A 26,239-nucleotide genomic window follows, 5' to 3' on the forward strand; every position below is an offset into this window, starting at 1 on the left:
TGGGGGGAAGGGCGGCTCGTTGCCGCGGGGGCGCGCGTCCTCAGGGGGCAGCTCGTGGGGGGAGGGGCGGCTCGTTGCCGCCGGGGCGCGCGTCCTCAGGGGGCAGCTCGTGGGGGAGGGGCGGCTCGTTGCCGCGGGAGCGCGCCCCGCCCTCCGAGGCGCTGACCCGGCAGTGGCGGGGTGTGAGGGCGATGCCGCCAACGGGCGCGCCGCGTCGGTTGGGCTCGGGGTAGCCGCTGCGCACGCAGCTCCGGCCCAGCCGCCCGGCCCCGCCCCTCGCCGATTGTGACGGAGGCGGGGGCTGCGGCGCGCGTGTCCTCACGGCGCAGGCCTGGCCTCCCGGGCGCATGCGCAGTGGCGGCGCGGCGCGGGCGGCTGCTCTGTGGCGCGGGCCTGCGAGTGAGCGAAGCGGCGCGGGGCCCCCGGAGCCGCCCCCGTCCCCGCGTGAGAGGCCCGGCCATGGCGGCCCCGGCCCCCTCCACGTCGGGCGCGGCGGGGCGCGGGCCCATCAAAGGCATCCTGAAGAAGCGGGGCTCAGGCGGCAGCGGCCTTCGCAGCAGCGCGCAGCCTCCGGCGGCGCCGCCGCCCCCGCGCCGCCCCAGCCCCGCGCCCGGGCCCTTCGAGGACGAGCAGGGGTGAGCCGCGGGCGGGGCAGGTTCCCGACTCCCGTCAGAGCCGCGGGTAGCCCAGGGCAGGGGGAGAGAGCCGGAGGGCCCGCCTCCCCCCCGGCCCGGCCCGGCCGCCCCTCCCCCCCGACCCCTCCCCCGGCCCGGCCGCCTCTCCCGACCCCCCCCCCCCGATCCCCCCAGGCCTGCCCCCCCCTCGGCCGCCCCTCCCCCCCCCCCCGGGCCGGCCGCCCCTCCCTCAGGCCTGGCCCCGGCCCGGCCGCCTCTCCCGACCCCCCCCCCCCTCGGCCGCCCCTCCTTCCCTGCCTCCCTTGCGCGGGGAGCCGCCGGCGTCGGGCGCCCCCCGGGGGCAGCCCTCGCCGGGCCCGGGAGCCCGCCCCAGGGAGCAGCTGAGGGGAGCCCTGGAGCAGCCGGCCCTGGGGCGGCAGGCTTGGGGCCAGTCTGCTCTTGGAGGGGTTGGAGCGGGACTGGCCCTGCAGGCCACCAGCCCCTTCTCCTTGCGGGGCGGAGGAGTCTCTGCCTGCCCCTTAGCCCAAGGCCCTTGGGCACTGGTGTGTGGGCGCCTTGGGCTGGCGCTGGCCCATGCGAGCTCTCCTCCAGTCAGCCCCCTTTCCTCGCCCAGCCCGGTGACAGGAATGGATCCGTTGGGTGTTATGCCCCTGTTGGTGAAAGTGTAAAATCAAACCACATTAATAGCTAAACTTCAGGAGTCTTGCTTCAGGTGGTGTTAGTGGCACAGGCAAAGGATTCACTTTAAATGCATGGGGTTTGTTCTGAAAGTGTCCTTTTAAAACAATTCCTATACTTATTTCATTTCACAGTGTTTCTGAAAAGTAAAGGTGGTATATACACTGAAGACTTGCCAGGAACCTCTAGAGCCCTGTGAACACTTTACAGATCAAAGTGGCTTATAAGTTATTGAGTACCTGTGGTGTGCATGGTACTGTACATACGTAAACAGGTTCTGTGCCCCAAGGAGGTCACAATCTTATTCATATATATACACACAGTACTGCAGGGATAGTCAGTTATTTTTTTGCCAAGGTCCATGTTTCTTGGGCAAGGTCTAGTTAAGGTCCAGATTCCAGACAAGAGTGTAGTAAAAATAACATTAATGATGATCAGCAAATAAAAAGATTTGAGGGTCTGTTCAAAAGCATCTGGCAGTCTGGATTTGGTCCCCCCGATCCACCTATTGACTACCCCTGCAGTACTGTACAATATGATAGATTGGTGGGTACAAACCTAAAGCAGTACGTACATGTCTGCTGCATATTCACAAAACAACATTCTGTGGCTTTACTGATACATCTTCAGTTATTCAGGTGTGATCACCACTACAGTACTTTGCCTGCTCTGTGATGTTCTGCTCTATATAGGTTTTTATATAACAATCATCTCCTTGGTATCTGAGTGTTTTTTCTATGTGTATGTTATGTGCTGTTCATTCTCTTTCCAGAGGGAGAAGCATGTGGAGTTGTCCTTTTCTTTTTTTTTTTTTTTTTTAATATACCTGTTGCTGTGTGTTTAGATTAGAGAAGGCAAGGTCAAAGAAATGCGCCTTGCAGTTGGCGGGGAAAGTGATGAGGTTTGTGTTAGTCCTTAGTTTCTGGAGTAGTTTATTCCGCAGTCTCGGATCACCCCTAGAGAAGAGTTCTATTGTGCCAGAGGAGTGAAGTTGCTGACCACGGTCTTTGTCCCAACCCATTAAATGGTCTTTTAAGTGTGCTGGGCCCAAGATATGGAGTGCTTTGAGGATAAGGACTGAGATCTTGAAAATGATGCAAAATTCAGTGAGAGGCCAGTGAAGAGAGCAGAAGACAGGTGTGATGGTAGTCTGTGTTGCTGAGGAGGTGCGCTGCAACTGTTTGTAGTAGTTGGAGTTTCCTAAGTGCTGAAGGTTTTGTGTTCAAGTATTTCCCTTTGCTGTAGTCCAGCCAAGAAGTGATAAAGGTGTGAATCTTTACCTAGGGAGGTGGTAGAATCTTAGAAGTTTTTAAGGTCAGGCTTGACAAAGCCCTGGCTGGGATGATTTAATTGGGGATTGGCCCTGCTTTGAGCAGGGGGTTGGATTAGATGACCTCCTGAGGTCCCTTCCAACCCTGATGTTCTATGATTCTATGAATAACTGAGGCTAGGTCTTCATCTGCCAAGATACGTTGGAAAGCATTGGTCCCAGATGTTAAAAAGCATTACTTATGGACATTGCAATGTGAGAGCTCAGTGTCAGCAAGGAATTCAGAAATAGTTCTAGACTACGGACTGAATTGGCCAGGTTGGGGTGTAGACTTTCCGTCAGAGTGCACCATAACTGCAGACTCTTCAAAATTCTTTCTTCTGCCTACAAGCATCACTTCTGTTTTTCTTAGGTTCTGATTCAGCCAACTGATCTCATCAAGCATTGTGCCATCTTGGTGGCAGTAGTGGTGTGCTCGTATACCGTGAACGATAGGTAGAGAGTTGTGTGTCAGCTGCATATTGCTGGCACGTGAGTCCATGTTGACTAACCAGTTCATCTAATGGTTGCATATAGATGCTGAAAAGGACTGAAGAGAGATTTGATCCTTGTGGAACCCCATGAATGAGGGGTCTAGTAGGGTGGCGGTGCAGTTTACTATCACTGCTTGTTGGGTGCATCCCTCTAGGAAGGACTCAAACCATTTTAGCACATTACCCTAGACTCCTGTCACTTCTCTCAAGTGACACTGTTCCCACGTGCTGAACCCACATGCTGGCAGCTCGGTCTGTAAGGCGTTATACCTGGACATGTAAGTGTCCGCCAGGTGCGACTAGCAATAAAAGTCTTGGGCTTCCCAGACCTTCTCATTGTCTTGCAGCAGTAATTGAGGAGGGAAAACAAACCATATGGGTTGTATTGCTTTCCAGTACTCCGAATGGTAACATTCCTAAGTCCGCCCCCACCCCCACACATGTAACTTAATGGTTTGGACCCTTGTTCAATATTTTTTTTATCCTGCACCAATTAGGGTTACCTCCCTTGTACCAAATTTTTACTTCTCTGTGGTGATAAAAGGATATTTTTTCTTGCTTTATATCACTTCAGGCCACTTTTATTTTGTATAGCATGTGTCTTCCATGTACTGCATGTTACTGCTTTTGTTTTTTACCTTATATGGTAACAAATTAACTTTCTTGTACTTTATTGTAAACAGTTACATTGTATATTATATACAGTTAATAAAGTGTCATTAATGAGCCCTTGGTTTTACTCATTCAGTGCATGCTGCTAGCTTCTACTGAAATGCCTTGTCATGTTCCTCCAGCGTATCTATGTCAGCTTGGTTTCAGAGTGACATACCAGTCTAAAACAGCTCAGCTCCCATGCTGATCCTGTCAGGTTTCCTCCCATTATGTTGCTGCCCCATCTCAGCGGGTTTATACATTTTAAAGTTTAAATTTTTCTCCATAAAGTTCTTTCAACAGTTCTTTAACCATTTTTGACCAGTTTCAAGTTGGCACAATTCTTTAGATGGCTGCAGATCGGTAAAAGTTAATAACACTGGCATATAAATAAATTGAATATTATTATACTGTATTTCCTTAATAGATTTAACCCTGAGAGTGTCTACACTGGCAAAGTTACAGGACTGGCAGTTACAGTGCCTCTTAGAGAGCACTGAAGGGAAACCTCTGTTGTGTGTTCACACTGTCAGCTGCCTGCACAATAGCACGTTGGCACTTGCAGTGGTATTCAGAGCGGTGCACTCTGGGGAGCTATCCCACAAAGCATGTCTTCCTTTTCTGCCGCTAAGAGTTGTGGGAAGGCGGAGGGGGTCGCGGGGCATCCTGGGTCCTGTCCCAATGCCCTGTGATGCATCGTTTTGCATCCCAGCAATCCCTGTGCTTCCATCTGCATTTGGGGCTATCTTTCAACGGTTTGCATACTGTGCGCTCTCTGCCTCTTCAGTCTGCAGGAATGGATCCCAAACTGTTGACCAGTATGCTGCTTGCTCTGACTAACACGTCATCATGAGTGGCAGTGGAGTTATTCCTTAAACTGCAAAGGCAAGAGGAGTGCAACATTGATCTCGCTATGACACGAGATTCCTTGTGGCATTCATGAAGGTGCTGACCACAGTGGAACGCCACTTTTGGGCTCAGGAAGCAAGCACTGAGAGGTGGGATCAAATCGTGATGCACGTCTGGGGTGACGTGCAGTGGCTGCAGAACTTTCGCATGAGGAAAACCACATTCATGGGGCTGCACGTTGAGCTCGCCCTAACCCTGCTGCACAAGGACATGAGAATGAGATCTGCCATTGGAGAAGCATGTGGTGATTGCACTGTGGAAGCTGGCTACTCCAGACTGCCACCGATCGGTCGCTAACCAGTTCGGAGTGGGAAAGTCGACTGTTGGACTTGTGTTGACGGAAGTGTGCAGGGCCATTAATCGTATCCTACTCCAAAAGACCGTGACTCTGGGCAGCGTGCATGACATCGTGGGTGGCTTTGCACAAATGGGCTTCCCTAACTGTGGAGGGGCGAGAGATGGCATGCATATTCCAATTCTGGCACCAGACCACCTAGCCACCGAGTGCATTAATTGCAAGGGGTGTTTCTCAATGGTTCTCCAGGCACTTCTGGATCACTGTTTCACAGACATTAATGCAGGCTGGTCTGGAAAGGTGCAGGACACACGCAACTTTTGGAACACTGGCCTGTTCAGGAAGCTGCAAGCAGGGACTTCTTCCTGGACTAGAAGATCACCATAGGGGAAGTCTAAATGCCCATTGTGATCCTGGGAGACCCTGCCTACCCCCTAGTGCCATGGCTTATAAAACCATACACGGGGCACCTTGACAGCAGCAAGGAGCAGTTCAAGAACAGGCTGAGCAAGTGCAGAATGACTGTTGAGTGTGCTTTTGGCCATAATATTTGTGTGCTTTTGGCCATAATATTTGTGGAGGGAAGGGTGAAAGCTTCACTCAGGGCTGGACTGTTGAGGCTCAGCACCTGGAGGCTGAGTTTGAGCAGCCAGAGACCAGGGCTATTAGAGGGGTGCAGTACAGGACCATAAGGTTCAGGGATGCCTTGAGGCAGCAATTTGAAGCTGAAAGCCACTAATATTTGTTGCTATGCTCGGGAGTGCGGTGCTTGTAATGCTAGGAGGTGATTGCGATTGATGCAGACGATGCAATATGAAGGTTTAAGATAATTGTCTGTTGCTTTGCAGGGCTCTGTTTGTTTGTTTTCAGTTAACAGAATAAAGATTGCTTTCAAACCAACACAATTCTTTTATTAAAAACAGCCGGAGAGAGTCAAACAAAAAAACACATCAGCACTGAGCGGGATGGGGAAGGGAAGGTCCCAGGAAGAGGTGGGGTACCGGGATGGTTAAAGATTTATGCATGTCCAGGGATCATATCCAGCCTTCTCCTTTGGAGTACAGTGCAGGGGGTACTGTACTTCAACAGGGCCAAACTGCAGAGGGATGGCTGTTGAGTGCAGTGGGAATGGGGGGTCCTCAGTGCTGTACTGTGATGGGGGAGGAGTGGAATGCTGCGGGTGCAGACTGGAACCAGGAGATTGATAAGAGTGTACTGGTGGTGTCTGGGGGGTGCATGGGAAAGAGTTCTGTGACAGTGGCTGCAGGGGAGTGCGGGTGCGGAGCTGCTTGTTTTGCAATGCTAGTATCAGTTGGACCATGTCTGTTTGGCGCTCCATAACGTTTAAGAGCCGCTCCATTCTGGATTGCTGCATTCTCCTTTCAGTCCCTCTTCTCGCTGTCCTGACACTCCTTCAATTCCTGTTTTTCTGCCGCAGAGTGCATCATAACATCACGCAGAAAGTCCTCCTTAGTTCTTCGTGGCTGCTTCCTAATTCCACGCAGCCGTTCAGCTGGCGATAACGAAGGAGGCTGGGATTCTAAGGTCATCTCTGTGAAGCCAAAATGCAACATTTTACAGAAGCAGTATTGTTTTCAAAACACAGAACACTGATTTAGTGATTTAAAACACAGCCACTATTCACATACCTGTCACTAACTGGCTGACCCCAGGCAAGCAGACATGAGCCACAAGAACCCCAAAATGGTGAGTAGCCTCAGGGGCAGGGTAAATCACTGTTCCCGGACCCTACTGTACACTGGGCACGTGGCCCTTGGGCACAGCCAGCACTGTATGAGGGGCCCTGAAAATCATTCCTGTCCCCACATTTTCCTCAGGCTGTGTTCATTATGGAAGATATCTCGTGGCTGAGGGTGAGCAGGGAATCAAGGGAGGGTCTTCTCCATGACTGTGGCTTCTGCCTGGCCCTTTTGTGGCTTGCCTGTGTGCACCAGTGGTCCCACCGTGACAGCAGAGTGATGTGGGAAACTTACTGTTATGGGGCAAGAAACAAAGAAGCTCTGCCAAAGAACCTGCAGCAGCAGATTCTAAGTTTCTCAATGAGAGTTTCCCGGAGGTTTCTGAGGCAGATTCCCATGAAGTGAGGGAGTCAATCAACAGCCTGTTCCGCCGCTCAGACTAGGCATGTGGTGGTACACACATCATACAGGCACAAGTCTGCTTTCTGCAACCCTCCTGACCCCAACAACTTGTTTTAGCAATTCCCAAAATCAAATCCATTTACCAGGGGCCTCCTCTCTTGTTTGTGTTTCTCCAAGATCCGAGGGCTGTGACTGGCTAGCTTCTTCCAGGGTAGAAAAGAGCTCCTGGCTGCATGCATCTCTGACCTCTGCCTCTGGGTCCCTGTGCCCCTCAACATCGAAATCCAAGATTTCCTCGTCCTGACTCGGTCCACTCTCGACTGGCATGTGAGCCACCAAAGTATCCACAGTGGCCTTTGCAGTGGAGGTGGGGTTGCCACCAAGTATTGCGTCCAGCTCTTTGTAGAATCGGTAGCTCATGGGCGCAGCACTGGAGCAGCAGTTTGCTCCACAGCTCCTTCACTTTGACTCTGCATGGCAGTGTGTTCCGGTCATGGCCCCTTTCTGTCATGCTTCGTGAAATCTGGCCATAGGTGGTATAATTCATGTGGCTGGAACGCAGCTGGGACTGGACAGTCTCCTCTCCCCAAATGCCCGATGGGGTCCAGCAGCTCAGCATTGCTCCAAGAGGGGGATCGCTTGATGCATGGAGCAGGCATGGTCACCTGGAAAGATGCGCTAAGACCACTGCACGCATCACCGAGCAAACAGGAAGGGGACTTCTAAATTTCAAAGGAATTTACAAGCTGGTGATGACGATTGGTCACTTGTGGGCAGGGCAGTAGAGTTCAAACCGATGACCAGAGAGGCAAGAACAGATATTGTGGGACACATCCCGGAGGCCAATTGCAGCGCTGTAATCGACCAGGGTGTCTACACTGGCCCTGCAGTGCTGTACTCCTGGCGTAGAAAGCTGTACACCTCTCATCGGGGTGGTTTTTTTACAGTGTTGCGACTGCACAGTTTCTGTGCACTAAGTGGCTTGGCAGTGTGTGTGCCTCGGGAGTTACAATGCAGAAAGCTGCTTTACTGCACAGAAACTTGCCAGTGTACACAGGGCCTAAGTCATTTGGACCTGTTTCCAGTTTATGGCATATCAATCTTTTTTTTTTACTATTTTTAGTTTTACCTGAAGTGTTAAAATAAATATTTTTAAAAATACGTATTTTTAAAATTTGTACAATTGATTCAAAATATTAATTCCTAGTTTTAATACACGGATTTTTTTTTTTTTCAATTTACAAAACATCACCATATGGTTTTTCACTTCCTAGTAACATTTACTTCACACTACATTTGAACAGAACATTTGGGTAGGATTTTTAATGTTGAGATCTGTTTCTTATACTTAGTGAATTTCTTTGGTGCTGGATTGGTTTTTGCTTCCAAAGCACATTAGTCATCTGAAAAAGAAAACACAATTAGTTGTAGCCCCTCTTTGGTGCCCTTGCAGATTGTGCCAGCAATGCCCTTCTCCCAGACAGTCCCTACGTAAAAGAATAAATGGACACAAATCGGACATCAGGAATGGTAACATACAAAAGCCAGTAGGAGAACACTTTAATCTTCCTGTACATTCTATAACAGATTTAAAAGTGACTATACTTGAACAAAAAAACTTCAGAAACAGACTTCAAAGAGAAACAGCAGAACTAAAATTCATTTGCAAATTTAATACCATTAATTTGGGCTTGAATAGGGAATGGGAGTAGCTGGCTCATTACAAAAGCAGCTTTGCCTCTCCTACGGAAAGGATGTGGACAAATTGGAGAGATTCCAGCAGAGGGCAACAAAAATTTTTAGGGGTATGGGGCACATGACTTATGAGGAGCGGTTGAGGGAACTGGGGTTATTTAGGGCATGGCTACACTTGCAGATGTAGAGCGCTTTGAGTTAAACCAGCCTTTGGAGAGCAGAATAGGGAAAGTGCTGCAGTCTGTCCACACTGACAGCTTCAAGCGCACTGGTGTGGCCACATTTGCGGCACTTGCAGCGGCATTGGGAGCGGTGCATTATGGGCAGCTATCCCAGCATGCAAGTGACTGCAGCGTGCTTTTCAAATGGGGGTGGGGTGGGGGTGTGACAGGGAGTGTGTTGTGTGTATGTGGGGGGAGAGAGTGGGTTTTTGTGGGGCTGAGAGAATGTCAGCATACTCTCTTGTAAGTTCAGACAGCAGCAGACCCCCCCTCACCCCTCTGCCTCCCCCTCTCTCTCACAGCATTCCACGCTAATGGTTGCTTTGTCTCGGAGCAGATAAGCATACTGGCTGTCAGAAACAGAGCTTTCAAAGGGCATATCCGCATTCCTGCAGCGGTTCCAAAACAATGACAAGAGTGGCCACTTGACTTAAGGGGATTATGGGACTTTTCCGGAGGCTGATCAGAGCGTAGTAATGCAACACCTCGTTCACACTGGCACTGCAGTGCTCCAGCGGGGGGCGCAGCAAATGTTATTCCACTCGCCGAGATGGAGTACCAACAGTGCTGTAGCCACAGAATCAGAGTGCTCTACGTGCCTTGCCAGTGTGGACAGGTAGTGAGCTAGTGCGCCTGGGGCTCCTTTATTGTGCTGTAACTTGCAAGCGTAGCCAAGCCCTTAGTCTGCAGTACAGAAGAGTGAGGGGGGATTTGATAGCAGCCTTCAACTACCTGAAGGGGGGTTCCAAAGAGGATGGAGCTAGGCTATTCTCAGTGGCAGATGACAGAACAAGGAGCAATGGTCTCAAGTCGCAGTGCGGGAGGTCTAGGTTGGATATTAGGAGAAACTATTTCACTAGAAGGATGGTGAAGCACTGGAATAGGTTACCTAGGGAGGCGGTGGAATCTCCATCCTTCCAGGTTTTTAAGGCTTGGCTTGACAAAGCCCTGGCTGGGATGATTTAGTTGGTGTTGGTCCTGCTTTGAGCAGGGGGTTAGAGTAGATGACCTCCTGAGGTCTCTTCTAACCCTAATCTTCTATGATTCCATGACATTCTTATAAGTAAGCTGGAGAAATGCAGGCTCAGTGGAACTACCATTAAGTGGGTACATAATTGGTTAAACAACCACAAACAGAGTAACTATTAATCAAAGGATGGCAGATTGGAAGGAGGTCTCAAGTGGAGTTCCACAGGGATTTGTTCCGGATCCAGTGAGAGAAGATGAGATCTATTTAATTTTAAAACCCTGGAGGATATGGGGTCAGATCTTAGGGGCCTAAAGATGATCAGGCATCTGGTAGGATTTTCTAACATAATAACCAGCACCTGAGGCTCCCCATTGGGGGTTAGACTAGATGACCTTTGCAGTTCCTTCTAACTCTGTGGTTCTAAGTTCTTGTTTAGTGTAATAGTCCTTATTGTGAACAGAGATTATAGGGAAAACATTCATGTGTACCCCATGACAGTGTAAAAATACACATGATAACTAACACTTAAGTTGTATAAATACTCATGACAGGCAGAAGACTCAGTAATTCATACTCTTCTACCTCCATTTTTCATAACTTGCTCGGTCACTGTCTCTCCATTTAGCACATACTTAATAGCAGAGCACTATAAAGAGGTCTAACATCTATTTTGCAAAAAATATTGAAAACCGCTCACTTACTAGAACTATGAAGTTATAATTTATAACAGTGCTTGTCTCAAAATATATTTTATTAGTTTTTTTCCTTGCTTATTAATTCAAGGAATCTCCCAGCCATCTGCTTGACCTTTCCCTATTTGTATATGTCAGGAAATGGAAACCAAAGGAGGACCTGCATGTTCTGTTTCCTTGTCAAAAGAGAATAAAATGTCTTTTAGCATATGGGGAAACGAACTTTCTTTGTTTTCTCATTTCAGTAAAAAGTCCCAAAAGTGGGATGAAATGAACATCCTAGCTACGTACCATCCAGCAGGCAAGGACTATGGTTTAATGAAAATAGATGAACCAAGCACTCCCTACCATAGGTAAACTCACTTAAACATTCTCACTTAAACATTCTTTAATAATTGAGTATGACACAATACTTGACTACACCTAAGTAGTTTAGCAGCGTACTTAAGCTTGTGAATGATACTGTATCTGCTAGAACTATAGCTGACTGCGTGACAGGGTTCAGGTAATCCATCTGAATTGTAAGTGATGAGTTAATGAGAGTTGGATGAGACAACAGTAACTTAGGGTACATTTGGAAGTATGTTACATGTTTTAAACAAAGGCTTAGGGTGAATATTTTGTAGCATTTTTAATGGGGATAAATTGATGTTGAGAAGCTTTAAATGTTTTAAGCTTTACACATTTTTGTCTGTAGATTACATTGCAGGGTCTTGCAATGAATAGACTTAGTATCTGTGTAACAGGAAACAAAACTGTTTGCATCAAAATATTTAAACCAGAAAAAGAAAAACCTGGAATTGAGTTTTAAAGGAATAGTTGAACTGAAATAAGTAAAGCTGTCTAATGTCTGCACTACTGATCAAAATGTTTATCAGAGATAGTTTAGAATTAATTCTCTTGCATGTTTGTCTTTCTAGTATGGTTGGAGAGGACGATGAAGATGCAGTGAGTGATTCAGAATTGAATGAACCTGTAACAGCAGATGTGTTAGCTAAAAAGTAAGTGGTGCTGGCAATAGAACATTGATAAAGTTTGAAAATTGTCTGTCTTCAGAGTAATTTCTTGGTTTTGGGTAGATGTTACTGTTTTTATTAAGAGCTGGATTTTGCTATGCCTACTCATGCTGAGTAGTAGCTTCCTATGCAAATGACACCATTGAAAACAAAACTTTCTGCAGAGTAAATTCGAACTTAACTTGAGACAGTAGTCCTAAATGATGGACAAAAGTATCTTTATGTATACCAGAAGGTTTTTTATGTATACATACAAGCTGAGTACTTAATTGTTATGAGATGTTGATACTCTGCTTCAGCACGTCTTCGTGTACGTTTTTGTTAGGTTAGTGGCAGCTGAAGGTAAAGGACCCAAGATTCTAGCTCAAGAAGAAGAGTGCAGGGAAGAGGAGGAGGAGGATGAGGATGAAGAGTTAACGCCTGAAGAACGAGGTAGGTTTTATTTTTTCTGTTGTTGAATAGTTTGTTTCTTTCAGTAAGAAATGTCTGAGGAGGAAGAGATGTACCATCCATCAGAAAGATGCTGTGATCTGAAAATGGAGAAACAGCTCTCTGGAGGTAACTTAGATTCCTTGTTAACTTGGATACTTCCAAATTTGGTTTGATTAAATTGCAGCTACTAAACTAGTCTGGGAGCAAGTGCATAAAGATCAGGCTCACTTGTCTTGGAGGAGCTCTTGTAGATGAGGGTAATGGGAGTAGTTTCCACAAATGCTAGTGTATTGACCCAGAGATGGTTTTATTTTGGAAGGTTACCCCTTAATCTGCACACCTTTCAGTTGGACTTAATTAGGGCTGTCAAATGATTAAAAAATTAATCGCAGTTTTAATTGCACTGTTAAACAATAATAGAATACTATTTAAATATTTTTGGGTGTTTTCTACATTTTCAAATATGTTGATTTGAGTTACAACACAGAATACAAAGGGTACAGTGCTCACTTTATATTGTTTATTACAAATATTTGCAATTAAAACTGATTAATCATTAATTTTTTAATCAGGTTAATTTGTTTTGAGTTAATCGCTTGAGTTAATGGCGATTGACAGCCCTAGACTTTATCACTAATACCTGTCTATTGCTATCTGTATAGCACTTTTACCTCTCAATGGGCAGGAAAAGCAACTACACTTTCCAGCCAATGTAATTCCATGAATCAGCTGGAAGAGGGAGCTAGCAGGCTATCCGTAGCGATTCCTCAATAGGTTGTTTCAGTATAGCTTTAAAGCAGACACTACTCTGAATTAACTTGGACTATAGCATTTTAACAGAATGGTCAAACCGTGAAACATCTTGGGTTTCAAACCCAGGTGTTTGATGTAGACTGCAGAGAGGTATTGCTGTTTCTCATTTTTTCTGGTCCCACTTCTCCATTTCTAGAGTGTGAACTTTCAGTTTCACTTCTGACAAGGAAGTTGAAGCTGTACTTGGGGCTGCCAAGAAGCAAAGATTAATATGGTTGTGGTGAATTGTCATACCCTAACCAGGCACCTATTTCATAGGGAAAAACTACAGCACATGTTCAGAGGTTGGGATCTTAGGGAAGGGTGGAAAGAGGTTTTCTTCTACGATTGGAAAATATGCCCCTGGTAGCTGCCTCTTGGCAATTAGCTGGCAAGCAAGGCTTGATCTGCTGGCCTCTGCAGTGATTTGTTCAAGTTCTCTATAGGACTAAAGAGAAGTTAGTCTTGCATCACTTAATAGGGGCAGGTATGCTGTTGCATTCCCCGAATGAAAAGTTCCCATGTGTTTTTGTTTGGTCCAGATTTCATCACTTATGTTTGGTGAGTAGCAGTTAGAATCATAGAATCATAGAATATCAGGGTTGGAAGGGACCCCAGAAGGTCATCTAGTCCAACCCCCTGCTCAAAGCAGGACCAATTCCCAGTTAAATCATCCCAGCCAGGGCTTTGTCAAGCCTGACCTTAAAAACCTCTAAGGAAGGAGATTCTACCACCTCCCTAGGTAACACATTCCAGTGTTTCACCACCCTCTTAGTGAAAAAGTTTTTCCTAATATCCAATCTAAACCTCCCCCACTGCAACTTGAGACTATTACTCCTCGTTCTGTCATCTGCTACCATTGAGAACAGTCTAGAGCCATCCTCTTTGGAACCCCCTTTCAGGTAGTTGAAAGCAGCTATCAAATCCCCCCTCATTCTTCTCTTCTGCAGGCTAAACAAGCCCAGCTCCCTCAGCCTCTCCTCATAACTCATGTGTTCCAGTCCCCTAATCATTCTTGTTGCCCTTCGCTGGACTCTCTCCAATTTATCCACATCCTTCTTGAAGTGTGGGGCCCAAAACTGGACACAGTACTCCAGATGAGGCCTCACCGATGTCGAATAGAGGGGAACGATCACATCCCTCGATCTGCTCGCTATGCCCCTACTTATACATCCCAAAATGCCATTGGCCTTCTTGGCAACAAGGGCACACTGCTGACTCATATCCAGCTTCTCGTCCACTGTCACCCCTAGGTCCTTTTCCGCAGAACTGCTACCTAGCCATTCGGTCCCTAGTCTGTAGCTGTGCATTGGGTTCTTCCGTCCTAAGTGCAGGACCCTGCACTTATCCTTATTGAACCTCATCAGATTTCTTTTGGCCCAATCCTCCAATTTGTCTAGGTCCTTCTGTATCCTATCCCTCCCCTCCAGCGTATCTACCACTCCTCCCAGTTTAGTATCATCCGCAAATTTGCTGAGAGTGCAATCCACACCATCCTCCAGATCATTTATGAAGATATTGAACAAAACTGGCCCCAGGACCGACCCTTGGGGTACTCCACTTGATACCGGCTGCCAACTAGATATGAAGCCATTGATCACTACCCGTTGAGCCCGACAATCTAGCCAGCTTTCTACCCACCTTGTAGTGCATTCATCCAGCCCATACTTCCTTAACTTGCTGACAAGAATACTGTGGGAGACCGTGTCAAAAGCTTTGCTAAAGTAAAAAAACAATACATCCACTGCTTTCCCTTCATCCACAGAACCAGTAATCTCATCATAAAAGGCGATTAGATTAGTCAGGCATGACCTTCCCTTGGTGAATCCATGCTGGCTGTTCCTGATCACTTTCCTCTCATGCAAGTGCTTCAGGATTGATTCTTTGAGGACCTGCTCCATGATTTTTCCAGGGACTGAAGTGAGGCTGACTGGCCTGTAGTTCCCAGGATCCTCCTTCTTCCCTTTTTTAAAGATTGGCACTACATTAGCCTTTTTCCAGTCATCCGGGACTTCCCCGGTTCGCCACGAGTTTTCAAAGATAATGGCCAATGGCTCTGCAATCACAGCCGCCAATTCCTTCAGCACTCTCGGATGCAACTCGTCCGGCCCCATGGACTTGTGCACGTCCAGCTTTTCTAAATAGTCCCTAACCACCTCTATCTCCACAGAGGGCTGGCCATCTCTTCCCCATACTGTGCTGCCCAGTGCAGTAGTCTGGGAGCTGACCTTGTTCGTGAAGACAGAGGCAAAAAAAGCATTGAGTACATTAGCTTTTTCCACATCCTCTGTCACTAGGTTGCCTCCCTCATTCAGTAAGGGGCCCACACATTCCTTGGCTTTCTTCTTGTTGCCAACATACCTGAAGAAACCCTTCTTGTTACTCTTGACATCTCTGGCTAGCTGCAGCTCCAGGTGCGATTTGGCCCTCCTGATAACATTCCTACATGCCTGAGCAATATTTTTATACTCTTCCCTGGTCATATGTCCAACCTTCCACTTCTTGTAAGCTTCTTTTTTATGTTTAAGATCCGCTAGGATTTCACCATTAAGCCAAGTTGGTCGCCTGCCATATTTACTATTCTTTCGACTCATCGGGATGGTTTGTCCCTGTAACCTCAACAGGGATTCCTTGAAATACAGCCAGCTCTCCTGGACTCCTTTCCCCTTCAAGTTAGTCCCCCAGGGGATCCTGGCCATCCGTTCCCTGAGGGAGTCGAAGTCTGCTTTCCTGAAGTCCAGGGTCCGTATCCTGCTGCTTACCTTTGTTCCCTGCGTCAGGATCCTGAACTCAACCAACTCATGGTCACTGCCTCCCAGATTCCCATCCACTTTTGCTTTCCCCACTAATTCTACCCGGTTTGTGAGCAGCAGGTCAAGAAAAGCGCCCCCCCCTAGTTGGCTTCTCTAGCATTTTTAAGACTCCCTCAAATCCATTCAGATTTCCTTCTTTGGGGAAGAAGCTGACTAAAATACGTCAGGATTTTTTTCTTAGTGTCACCTCCATAACTGTTTATGGGTAATTAAGTGGCAACAAATATAATTCTTAAATTGTGGTTCTTCCCATATTTCCTGGGGCTGTATCTCTAAATCTCCCCAAAACAGAGTTAATCCCCTAGTAAGGACATGCGAGGAGTAAGTTGTGCCCCACTCTACTGAGATGACGTATTTTCACTTTGCAAAATTTGTATGGCCATCTTGCTAATTGTTAGTTTGACTAGTAATTAAGAGCACTAAGCTATAGTTTGCTAACACAGAATCCTTCCATAGAATATTTTAAACTAATTACTTAAAGAAAACATTTTATATTCGAAACATACAATAACTTAAACGACATAAAGATTACATACACTCTGGGAGAGGTAACTCCTACCTGGCAAACAGTGATATGTTGGAATGTTTTCAAAGAACTAGTGTAAGAATATATCTAAGAATCTTTTCCTGCTCTTTCCACAGAAAAAAAGAAACAGTTTGAAATGAAGAGAAAAATGCATTACAACGAAGGACGAAATATCAAATTGGCTAGGCAGCTAATTGCAAAAGAACTACATGGTGAGGAGGAGGATGAGGAGGAGGAGGAGGAGGATGAAGATCAAGAAATGCCTGATGCTGGAGATGTAGAAAACATGAGTACAGAAACCATTGAACCTGGTGAGCAGCTAATCGTCAAAGGAATGTTTAAGCATGGTGGTCCTTTGAACTGCCAGAATTGCAGAAAAGCAAAGGGGTTTACCCTTCTCTTCCACTCAATTTGTAACCACAAAGGCTGAGAATATCCCCTTCCCTCTGCTATATTTATATAGCCTCCATCATTGTTGTATCTAGGCACCATCTTGACATTTAGGTTCTTAGCTTTAGAAATACACCAAATTGGTATTGTTGCTGTCCCAAATGCAGGGGTTCTCCTTCGTGGTGACACAATGGACAAGTAAGCCCATTTGTTTCAAATACGTCAGAAGTTCTCTACAGCCAGTCCTACTTCCTCTGAGCAAGCTGACCCTTGTTGCAGCAGCTGCCAGTACTTTGACTGAGGTGGGAGCAAGACCTGTACTGATGAATGAAATAACACTGGGCATGTCGGAGTGTCTCTTTGCACTTGCTGTCCGCTGTGCTGCCATACCACTTTGTGGGCTGGCACCACACCTCATAAGTACTAATCTAGTGTTAGAGTAGAGCAGAGCAGGTCTCTACCATTCTAGCTAAAATCTTCCACTTACATTACTGCAACTTTGCAACTAAGCAGTTAGGACATTGGTATGTGGTTTCCTATTTTATATAATGACTTTACATTTCTGTATCTGCACTGAGAAGCCCAGCCATCTCGCCTGCTGGAAGAGTTCTGTGGTTTCTAGCTGGGTGCTGTTTATGGAATCTGTTTCAGGACTCCATTCTTTGTATCAGCTTCGGGCTAGCAATTTTTTATAAATATGAAGTTTCATCCCACTTCTAGCTGTTGTGGGGAGAGAGGGAGAGAGAGCGAGCATGCTTTCTCTTTTCATCTCTTACCCTGCTGCTCCTTCCCCCCAGACTGTTTTTGGGGTGTCCTCCCCATTAAGAACTATAGTGCCTACTTTTGCTGCAGCTCAGCTCTTTGAAACAGCTGTGGGCATCATGAAGTAGATGTGTTCTCTCTCTCCCCCCCGCCCCCATTTCACTGGTGCTCGCAAGACTGTAGTAGCCATGAATCTGAAGTCTTAACCTTGCTGAGCTGCTGCTTGGCAAAGTTGTGAGTAGCAGAGGCACTAGAGCTGTCAGCACTCTGGAAGGTGTTGCGTTAGTTTACATTTAGTTGATATTTGGAAGGTTTTCTTCCCAACACTATAAACTACAGTCTTTTGTAAAATGAGAAATTCTACAGAAATAGTCTAGGCTCCCACCGTCTCCAGGAAAGGTGACTGGGCAACTGGTATTTTCAATTCTTGACTAAAATCACATATTTTGGTACCAATATGTATTACTGTGGGGCTAAAGTTCACAATAACTGCTCCTGGGGAGGCATCTTTTGTCATTCTCAGTCCCACTGATTGTTTAGCTTTCTATGGTAACGCATAGGGCCCTACCAAATTCATGGTCCAATTTGGTCAATTTCACAGTCATAGGAGTCAAAAAATCATAAATTTCATGATTTCAGCTATTTAAATCTGAAATTTCTTGGTGTTGTAATTGTAGGGGGTCCTGACGCAAAAAGAAGCTGGGGGGAGGGTGTCACAAGATTATTATAGGGGGGTGCGGGACTGCTTCCCTTACGTCTGCATTGCAGCCGGCGGCGGTGCTGCCTCCAGAGCTGGGCAGCTGGAGAGCGGCAGCTGCAGGCTGGGAGTTCGGCTCTGAAGGCAGAGCCGCCACCAGCAGCAGTCTGCAGTAAGGATGGTATGGTATGGTATTGCCACCCTTACTTCTGCGCTGCTGCCCGCAGAGCTGGGCCCTCAGTCAGCAGCTGCCACAGTCTGGCCACCTAGTTCTGAAGGCAGCAGTGCAGAAGTAAGGGTGGCAATATCACACCATGCCATCCTTACTTCTGCGCTGCTGCTGGCCGTGGCTGTGCCTTCAGAGCTGGGCTCCCGGCCTGCAGCCACCATTCTCCTGCCGCCCAGCTCTGAAGTCAGCGTAGAAGTAAGGGTGGCAATACTGCAATTCTCCTAAAATAGCCTTGTGACACCCTGATGCCCCCCGCAACTCCCTTTTGGGTCAGGACCCCCAATTTGAGAAACACTGGTCTCCCCTGTGAAATCTGTATAGTATAGGGTAAAAGCACACAAAAGACCAGATTTCATGGTGGGAGACCAGATTGCATGGTCCCCGTGACGCGTTTTTCATGGCTGTAAATTTGGTAGGGTCCTAGTAATGCATAATCCTAAGACATATAATGGCTATTTACTAGAGCTTCACTCTCCAGGGGAAAGGAGGACACCAGTAGGAATCTTTGTGGCCTTTCTCCATGGCTTGAAGCTGCCATCTTCTTTCTGCTCCCTGCTATAAAGCAGGGAGGCAGCTCCGCTCCCCAGCTGCACTCTCCAGGGGAAAGACGGGCACGCGTTTGCAGTATTTTTCCATCTCTGCTGTTTGACATCACTCCATCCTGCTTCATAATCTGATTTCTGAGCTGCATCTGGTAATTATCAATTCTTGACTGACTGCTCATGCCCAATTAACTGTATAAGTTTCTAACGCTTTATTTACCAGCTTACCAGTCCAGTAACTCTCCTAACTAGTTTAGCTTGAGTTTTCCTTTTTGTGAACTAGTTGCTTAACTTTCTGCAGTTTAGTTTATTCTTTCATTTATATCACTGTGCCTAATCCAGTGAAATACTTCATCACCTTTTAATCTCTACGTAATAGGCTGAATATCTGATTCACTTTTGCTCCGTTTGCCTAATTATTTTTCTCTTGAAAATCCAATCTCTCTTCATTTTTATCTTTGCTAGTGGATTGAAAGTTCTCTCTTGAGTAACTGATTATATGTATAGTTTTTAGGGGAGTAGGAATGATAAAAGTGGAATTAACTTTAAGCAAACCTGTGTTAGTAAATGTCTTGTCCCTGTCTTAAATTCCTACCAACCTTCCGAAAATTGTCTGCAATGAGGCTAATGTTAAGAGAACCGACAGCTCTCAGGCTTTCAGATTTAATAGGTCTACAGGCAGGGAACAACTCTTGGTTATTCTTCAAGTGATTGTGGACATACACATTCAACTGTAGGTATACATTCAATGCACTTGAGTTGGCGATTTTACCTGCAGTACCACAAAATGGCGTAGATGCCCAGACTCTCCTCCTGTGTTGAGCTGAGCTGAGGACATACAAGGGGCATTGTTGCCACTTCTCTCTCAGTTCCTTCTTATTACGTATGGTGAGAGTTGGAGCTCCCTGTAGCTATTTAGAATCATAGAATATCAGGGTTGGAAGGGACCCCAGAAGGTCATCTAGTCCAACCCCCTGCTCAAAGCAGGACCAATTCCCAGTTAAATCATCCCAGCCAGGGCTTTGTCAAGCCTGACCTTAAAAACCTCTAAGGAAGGAGATTCTACCACCTCCCTAGGTAACGCATTCCAGTGTTTCACCACCCTCTTAGTGAAAAAGTTTTTCCTAATATCCAATCTAAACCTCCCCCACTGCAACTTGAGACCATTACTCCTCGTTCTGTCATCTGCTACCATTGAGAACAGTCTAGAGCCATCCTCTTTGGAACCCCCTTTCAGGTAGTTGAAAGCAGCTATCAAATCCCCCCTCATTCTTCTCTTCTGCAGGCTAAACAATCCCAGCTCCCTCAGCCTCTCCTCATAACTCATGTGTTCCAGTCCCCTAATCATTTTTGTTGCCCTTCGCTGGACTCTCTCCAATTTATCCACATCCTTCTTGAAGTGTGGGGCCCAAAACTGGACACAATACTCCAGATGAGGCCTCACCAATGTCGAATAGAGGGGAACGATCACGTCCCTCGATCTGCTCGCTATGCCCCTACTTATACATCCCAAAATGCCATTGGCCTTCTTGGCAACAAGGGCACACTGCTGACTCATATCCAGCTTCTCGTCCACTGTCACCCCTAGGTCCTTTTCTGCAGAACTGCTGCCTAGCCATTCGGTCCCTAGTCTGTAGCTGTGCATTGGGTTCTTCCGTCCTAAGTGCAGGACCCTGCACTTATCCTTATTGAACCTCATCAGATTCCTTTTGGCCCAATCTTCCAATTGGTCTAGGTCCTTCTGTATCCTATCCCTCCCCTCCAGCGTATCTACCACTCCTCCCAGTTTAGTATCATCCGCAAATTTGCTGAGAGTGCAATCCACACCATCCTCCAGATCATTTATGAAGATATTGAATAAAACTGGCCCCAGGACCGACCCTTGGGGCACTCCACTTGATACCGGCTGCCAACTAGACATGGAGCCATTGATCACTACCCGTTGAGCCCGACAATTTAGCCAGCTTTCTACCCACCTTATAGTGCATTCATCCAGCCCATACTTCCTTAACTTGCTGACAAGAATACTATGGGAGACCGTGTCAAAAGCTTTGCTAAAGTCAGGAAACAATACATCCACTGCTTTCCCTTCATCCACAGAACCAGTAATCTCATCATAAAAGGCGATTAGATTAGTCAGGCATGACCTTCCCTTGGTGAATCCATGCTGGCTGTTCCTGATCACTTCCCTCTCATGCAAGTGCTTCAGGATTGATTCTTTGAGGACCTGCTCCATGATTTTTCCAGGGACTGAGGTGAGGCTGACTGGCCTGTAGTTCCCAGGATCTTCCTTCTTCCCTTTTTTAAAGATTGGCACTACATTAGCCTTTTTCCAGTCATCCGGGACTTCCCCGGTTCGCCACGAGTTTTCAAAGATAATGGCCAGTGGCTCTGCAATCACAGCCGCCAATTCCTTCAGCACTCTCGGATGCAACTCGTCCGGCCCCATGGACTTGTGCACGTCCAGCTTTTCTAAATAGTCCCTAACCGCCTCTATCTCCACAGAGGGCTGGCCATCTCTTCCGCATTTTGTGATGCCCAGCGCAGCAGTCTGGGAGCTGACCTTGTTAGTGAAAACAGAGGCAAAAAAAGCATTGAGTACATTAGCTTTTTCCACATCCTCTGTCACTAGGTTGCCTCCCTCATTCAGTAAGGGGCCCACACATTCCTTGGCTTTCTTCTTGTTGCCAACATACCTGAAGAAACCCTTCTTGTTACTCTTGACATCTCTGGCTAGCTGCAGCTCCAGGTGCGATTTGGCCCTCCTGATAACATTCCTACATGCCCGAGCAATATTTTTATACTCTTCCCTGGTCATATGTCCAACCTTCCACTTCTTGTAAGCTTCTTTTTTATGTTTAAGATCCGCTAGGATTTCACCATTAAGCCAAGTTGGTCGCCTGCCATATTTACTATTCTTTCGACTCATCGGGATGGTTTGTCCCTGTAACCTCAACAGGGATTCCTTGAAATACAGCCAGCTCTCCTGGACTCCTTTCCCCTTCAAGTTAGTCCCCCAGGGGATCCTGGCCATCCGTTCCCTGAGGGAGTCGAAGTCTGCTTTCCTGAAGTCCAGGGTCCGTATCCTGCTGCTTACCTTTGTTCCCTGCGTCAGGATCCTGAACTCAACCAACTCATGGTCACTGCCTCCCAGATTCCCATCCACTTTTGCTTCCCCCACTAATTCTACCCGGTTTGTGAGCAGCAGGTCAAGAAAAGCACCCCCCCTAGTTGGCTCCTCTAGCACTTGCGCCAGGAAATTGTCCCCTACGCTTTCCAAAAACTTCCTGGATTGTCTATGCACCGCTGTATTGCTCTCCCAGCAGATATCAGGAAAATTAAAGTCACCCATGAGAATCAGGGCATGCGATCTAGTAGCTTCCGTGAGCTGCCGGAAGAAAGCCTCATCCACCTCATCCCCCTGGTCCGGTGGTCTATAGCAGACTCCCACCACTACATCACTCTTGTTGCACACACTTCTAAACTTAATCCAGAGACACTCAGGTTTTTCTGCAGTTTCGTACCGGAGCTCTGAGCAGTCATACTGCTCCCTTACATACAGTGCTACTCCCCCACCTTTTCTGCCCTGCCTGTCCTTCCTGAACAGTTTATAACCATCCATGACAGTACTCCAGTCATATGAGTTATCCCACCAAGTCTCTGTTATTCCGATCACGTCATAGTTCCTTGACATCACCAGGACCTCCAGTTCTCCCTGCTTGTTTCCAAGGCTTTGTGCATTTGTATATAAGCACTTGAGATAACCTGTTGATCGCCCCTCATTGCCAGTATGAGGCAGGAGCCCTCCCCTCACAGACATTCCTGCCTGTGCTTCCTCCCGGTATCCCGCTTTCCCACTTACCTCAGGGCTTTGGTCTCCTTCCCCCGGTGAACCTAGTTTAAAGCCCTCCTCACTAGGTTAGCCAGCCTGCTGGCAAAGATGCTCTTCCCTCTCTTCGTAAGATGGAGCCCGTCTCTACCCAGCACTCCTCCTTCATGGAACACCATCCCATGGTCAAAGAAACCAAAGCCTTCTCTCCGACACCATCTGCGTAGCCATTCGTTGACTTCCACGATTCGACGCTCCCTACCTAGGCCTTTTCCTTCCACGGGGAGGATGGACGAGAACACCACTTGCGCCTCCAACTCCTTTATTCTTCTTCCTAGAGCCACATAGTCCGCAGTGATCCGCTCAAGGTCATTCTTGGCAGTATCATTGGTGCCCACGTGGAGAAGCAGGAAGGGGTAGCGATCCGAGGGCTTGATGAGTCTCGGCAGTCTCTCCGTCACATCACGAATCTTAGCCCCTGGCAAGCAGCAGACTTCTCGGTTTTCCCGGTCAGGGCGGCAGATAGATGACTCAGTCCCCCGGAGGAGAGAGTCCCCGACCACCACCACCCGCCTTCTCCTCTTGGGGGTGGTGGTCGTGGAACCCCCAACCTCAGGACAGCGCATCTCATGCCTTCCAACCAGCGGAGTCTCCTTCTGCTTTCTCGCCCCAGACACATCATCTGGTCCACTCTCCGCAACGATACCTGTGGAGAGAACATGAAAGCGGTTAGTTACCTGTGTCTGTGTTACTGGAACCTTTAGCTTTGGTTCACTAGCCTCTCTAAAGAGTTCTTCTCGCTTTATATAGTTCTAGTTAAATTTAGTATAGTATGGTTTATGATAGTTAGATATTGTTTCAGGAATTCATTAACATGGAAAAAATACCCAGGGTTTAAGCAGTGTGCCACTTGCAGGACCATGATCCCTGTCGCAGGTAGGTACAAAATCTGCTTAATTTGTCTAGGTGGGGGAGACATTCAGTTTGTACCTCCTTCCATACCACACCAAAGAAAGAGAAGTCTTCTTCGGAGCTGGACCCTGACAACAAGAGGACGGACTCTCCATCTATAAAACGTGCACAGCTTTGAGACTAAAATTGAGAGAGAAGCACCAAGAGCTCCATGAACATCTCCTCTGTTTACTGAGGGGAGTTACATCTTCTCTTCGGACTTGGGCCCCAAGAAGCCAGTTTCTTCTCTGAGGTCTCCTAGGTCACATTGCAGACCTCTCTCCAGGGATAACAAATCTAAAAGTTATGATTGACTCTCTTACAAGGCCCTGGTGTGGCACCCACCACATTGCGGGGCAGTATGAAGTGTAGAATGCCCCCAAGGGAATAGCCATAGTGAGCATCTTGGACTACTCCAGGAAGGTCTAGACCTCCACCAGAGTCTAAAAGGAGGTCACCTTCACCCATAGCAGGGACCTCTAGGGAAGCCCCTTCTACAGTCCCTCAGCCTCCTCCCTTGTTGGAGCCTACAAAAGACAAGGCAATACTGGAGGAACCTGTAGATGTTCTCTCCCCGCTCCCCCACCAAATATTTCATCTTCTCCAGAAGAGGCTGTCACCCAGAAGTCAACATCTATTTTGCTTCTGGAGGATTTTAAAGTGTTCTAGGATCTTATGAGAAGGGTGGCCACATCTCTGGGAGCATGGGCAGAGCTTGCAAAAGATAACTGGCACAGGTAGCTAGATCTCTTACAGAGCCCTGCCCTGGGAAGGGTCACCCTTTCCAGCCTTGCTGGAATTGGCCAAAACCCTCCAGCAAATGTCAGCTTCTGTCCCACCCACTGCCAAACAGGTGGACGGAGGCTATCATGTTCCTCAGCAAAACTTCAGTTATTTCTTTGCCCACCTGATTAGACTCTCTCATGGTCATGGCTGCTAACAAGCATTCCAGGCTGTCTCACTCCAGGCTACTCTAAAGATGGGGATTTTAAAAGGCTGGACTTAAATGGCAGGAAGACCTGTACCACAGCCAGTCTTCAGAAGAGTGTCAAATTGCCAGGCACTGTTGTTTTAAATACACCTTTACTAATTGGTCAGCAGTCTCCAAATTTGCAGACAGAGTGCCGGCGGAGTACTGAGGACAGCTCTTGGCCATAGTTTCTGAGGGACACTTTGCTAGCTGTTCATCACTTCAAGTGGCCACCGACCCTGCAGATACTGCCTCGTGCTCCATGGCTGCAGCCATCTTAATTGAAGGCTCCTCTTGGCTGCGGCCTCTTGTGTCCTGAGGGAGCTGCAAAATACAATAGAAGATTTACCCTTCAAGGGTTTGACTGTTTTCCCAGACAACAGGTGACTCCACGCACACCTTCAAAGATTCCAATGCCACCCTTCATTTAGTGGGGGTTTAAACCACAGTAACAAAGAGGAAATCTTTTAAACCTCAGTTATACTACAGAGCTTTATATCAGTAGAGGTCTCAGGACACCTTCAAAAGAAGGCCTAAGTCTCCTAGACATTGCCAGTCAGCATCATCCCCAGTGGGCCCTTCTCATCAGACTACTTCAGCCTCCAAGCAGCTGTTTTGACTGTTTGATTAAGGACAACACGCTGACCATATCTCACCTCTCTCCCTATGGAAAGTGCCCAGCACTGTAAAGGAGGGACATGTCATCCAGTTCAGCTCCCTCCTATCCCTTACCATGGACCTATCTCACAGGACTGTGTATTGCTTCAGGAAGTTGTCTCTCTTTTAGAATTATGTGTCCAGATATTTCCGTACCTGGATGATTGTCTGGTTTGGAGAAGATCAGTCACTCTTGTCCAAAACCACATCATTGTCATGAGATTGTTATTTTCTTGTGTAGGCAAGAAACTGAATGTAGGCAAATCAACATTACAATCAACACAATGAATAATTATTATAAGAGCAGTGCTTGATGCTCCAGCCTCCATGGCTTACCTTTGAATGGGCAAGTTTCAGTCCATAGTGCCTGTCTGGAAGCCTTAAATCCAACCTATGGACAACAGCTAGCTTCTGCCTACAACTACTGGGGCACATGACCTTGTGCACATATGTGGCTCTGCATGCTGGACTTCACTTCAGATGTCTACTTACATAGCAGAGTCCGTATAATAAGTCTCCACCCAAAGTTTCTGATAAGGCATCTTCTGTTTTGGCTAGTAAGGAAACTGATACATCCTGTATTTTTTCCTGTGTTGGCTTTTAGTCAAATTTCTGTTGAGCCCTTGGCTTTACTTAATTCACATTATACCAGTGAGAGTCTGTTGATGAGGTTTCTCATTCATCTGTCATATCTCTGAGATGGCACATAGATCTAGCAGAGTCTCTTCTAATTTTTTCTCTTCTCCCATGGTATGTAAGCGTGGGGTGTCTCTTACTCTCTTGTGGGGAATGATTTGGCTGCCGAAAGTCTCTATCTTAGGAAGCTGATTCAGTTATATTTAGGTGTGAAGATCTGGACTTTTCATCTGTGCTTTTGTGAAAAAGCTGAGTAAAACGGTGTCTTCAGCATTTCCTCTTGATTAGGACTCCAAGCAGTGGCAGAGTCCATTGGCAAACATGTGACATTATGTTCATTACTATC

The 26,239-nt window shown here is 47.1% G+C and overlaps 1 protein-coding gene across 1 annotated transcript in view; it reads left to right on the plus strand.

Moving 5' to 3' along the window:
- The first annotated feature begins 299 nt into the window (after positions 1 to 299).
- Positions 300 to 26,239, plus strand: part of PPP1R2 (protein phosphatase 1 regulatory inhibitor subunit 2) — a 31,231-nt gene continuing 5,291 nt past the window's right edge. The window contains exons 1-5 of the mRNA XM_073358979.2: positions 300 to 635; positions 10,897 to 11,004; positions 11,572 to 11,652; positions 11,993 to 12,099; positions 16,347 to 16,541. Coding sequence (XP_073215080.1) covers positions 460 to 635; positions 10,897 to 11,004; positions 11,572 to 11,652; positions 11,993 to 12,099; positions 16,347 to 16,541 — 667 coding nt within the window. The 5' untranslated portion in view covers positions 300 to 459. The remainder of the gene's footprint in view (positions 636 to 10,896; positions 11,005 to 11,571; positions 11,653 to 11,992; positions 12,100 to 16,346; positions 16,542 to 26,239) is intronic.

This window comes from Lepidochelys kempii, chromosome 9, assembly GCF_965140285.1.
Source record: "Lepidochelys kempii isolate rLepKem1 chromosome 9, rLepKem1.hap1, whole genome shotgun sequence".
NCBI classification, from domain to species: Eukaryota; Metazoa; Chordata; order Testudines; family Cheloniidae; genus Lepidochelys; species Lepidochelys kempii.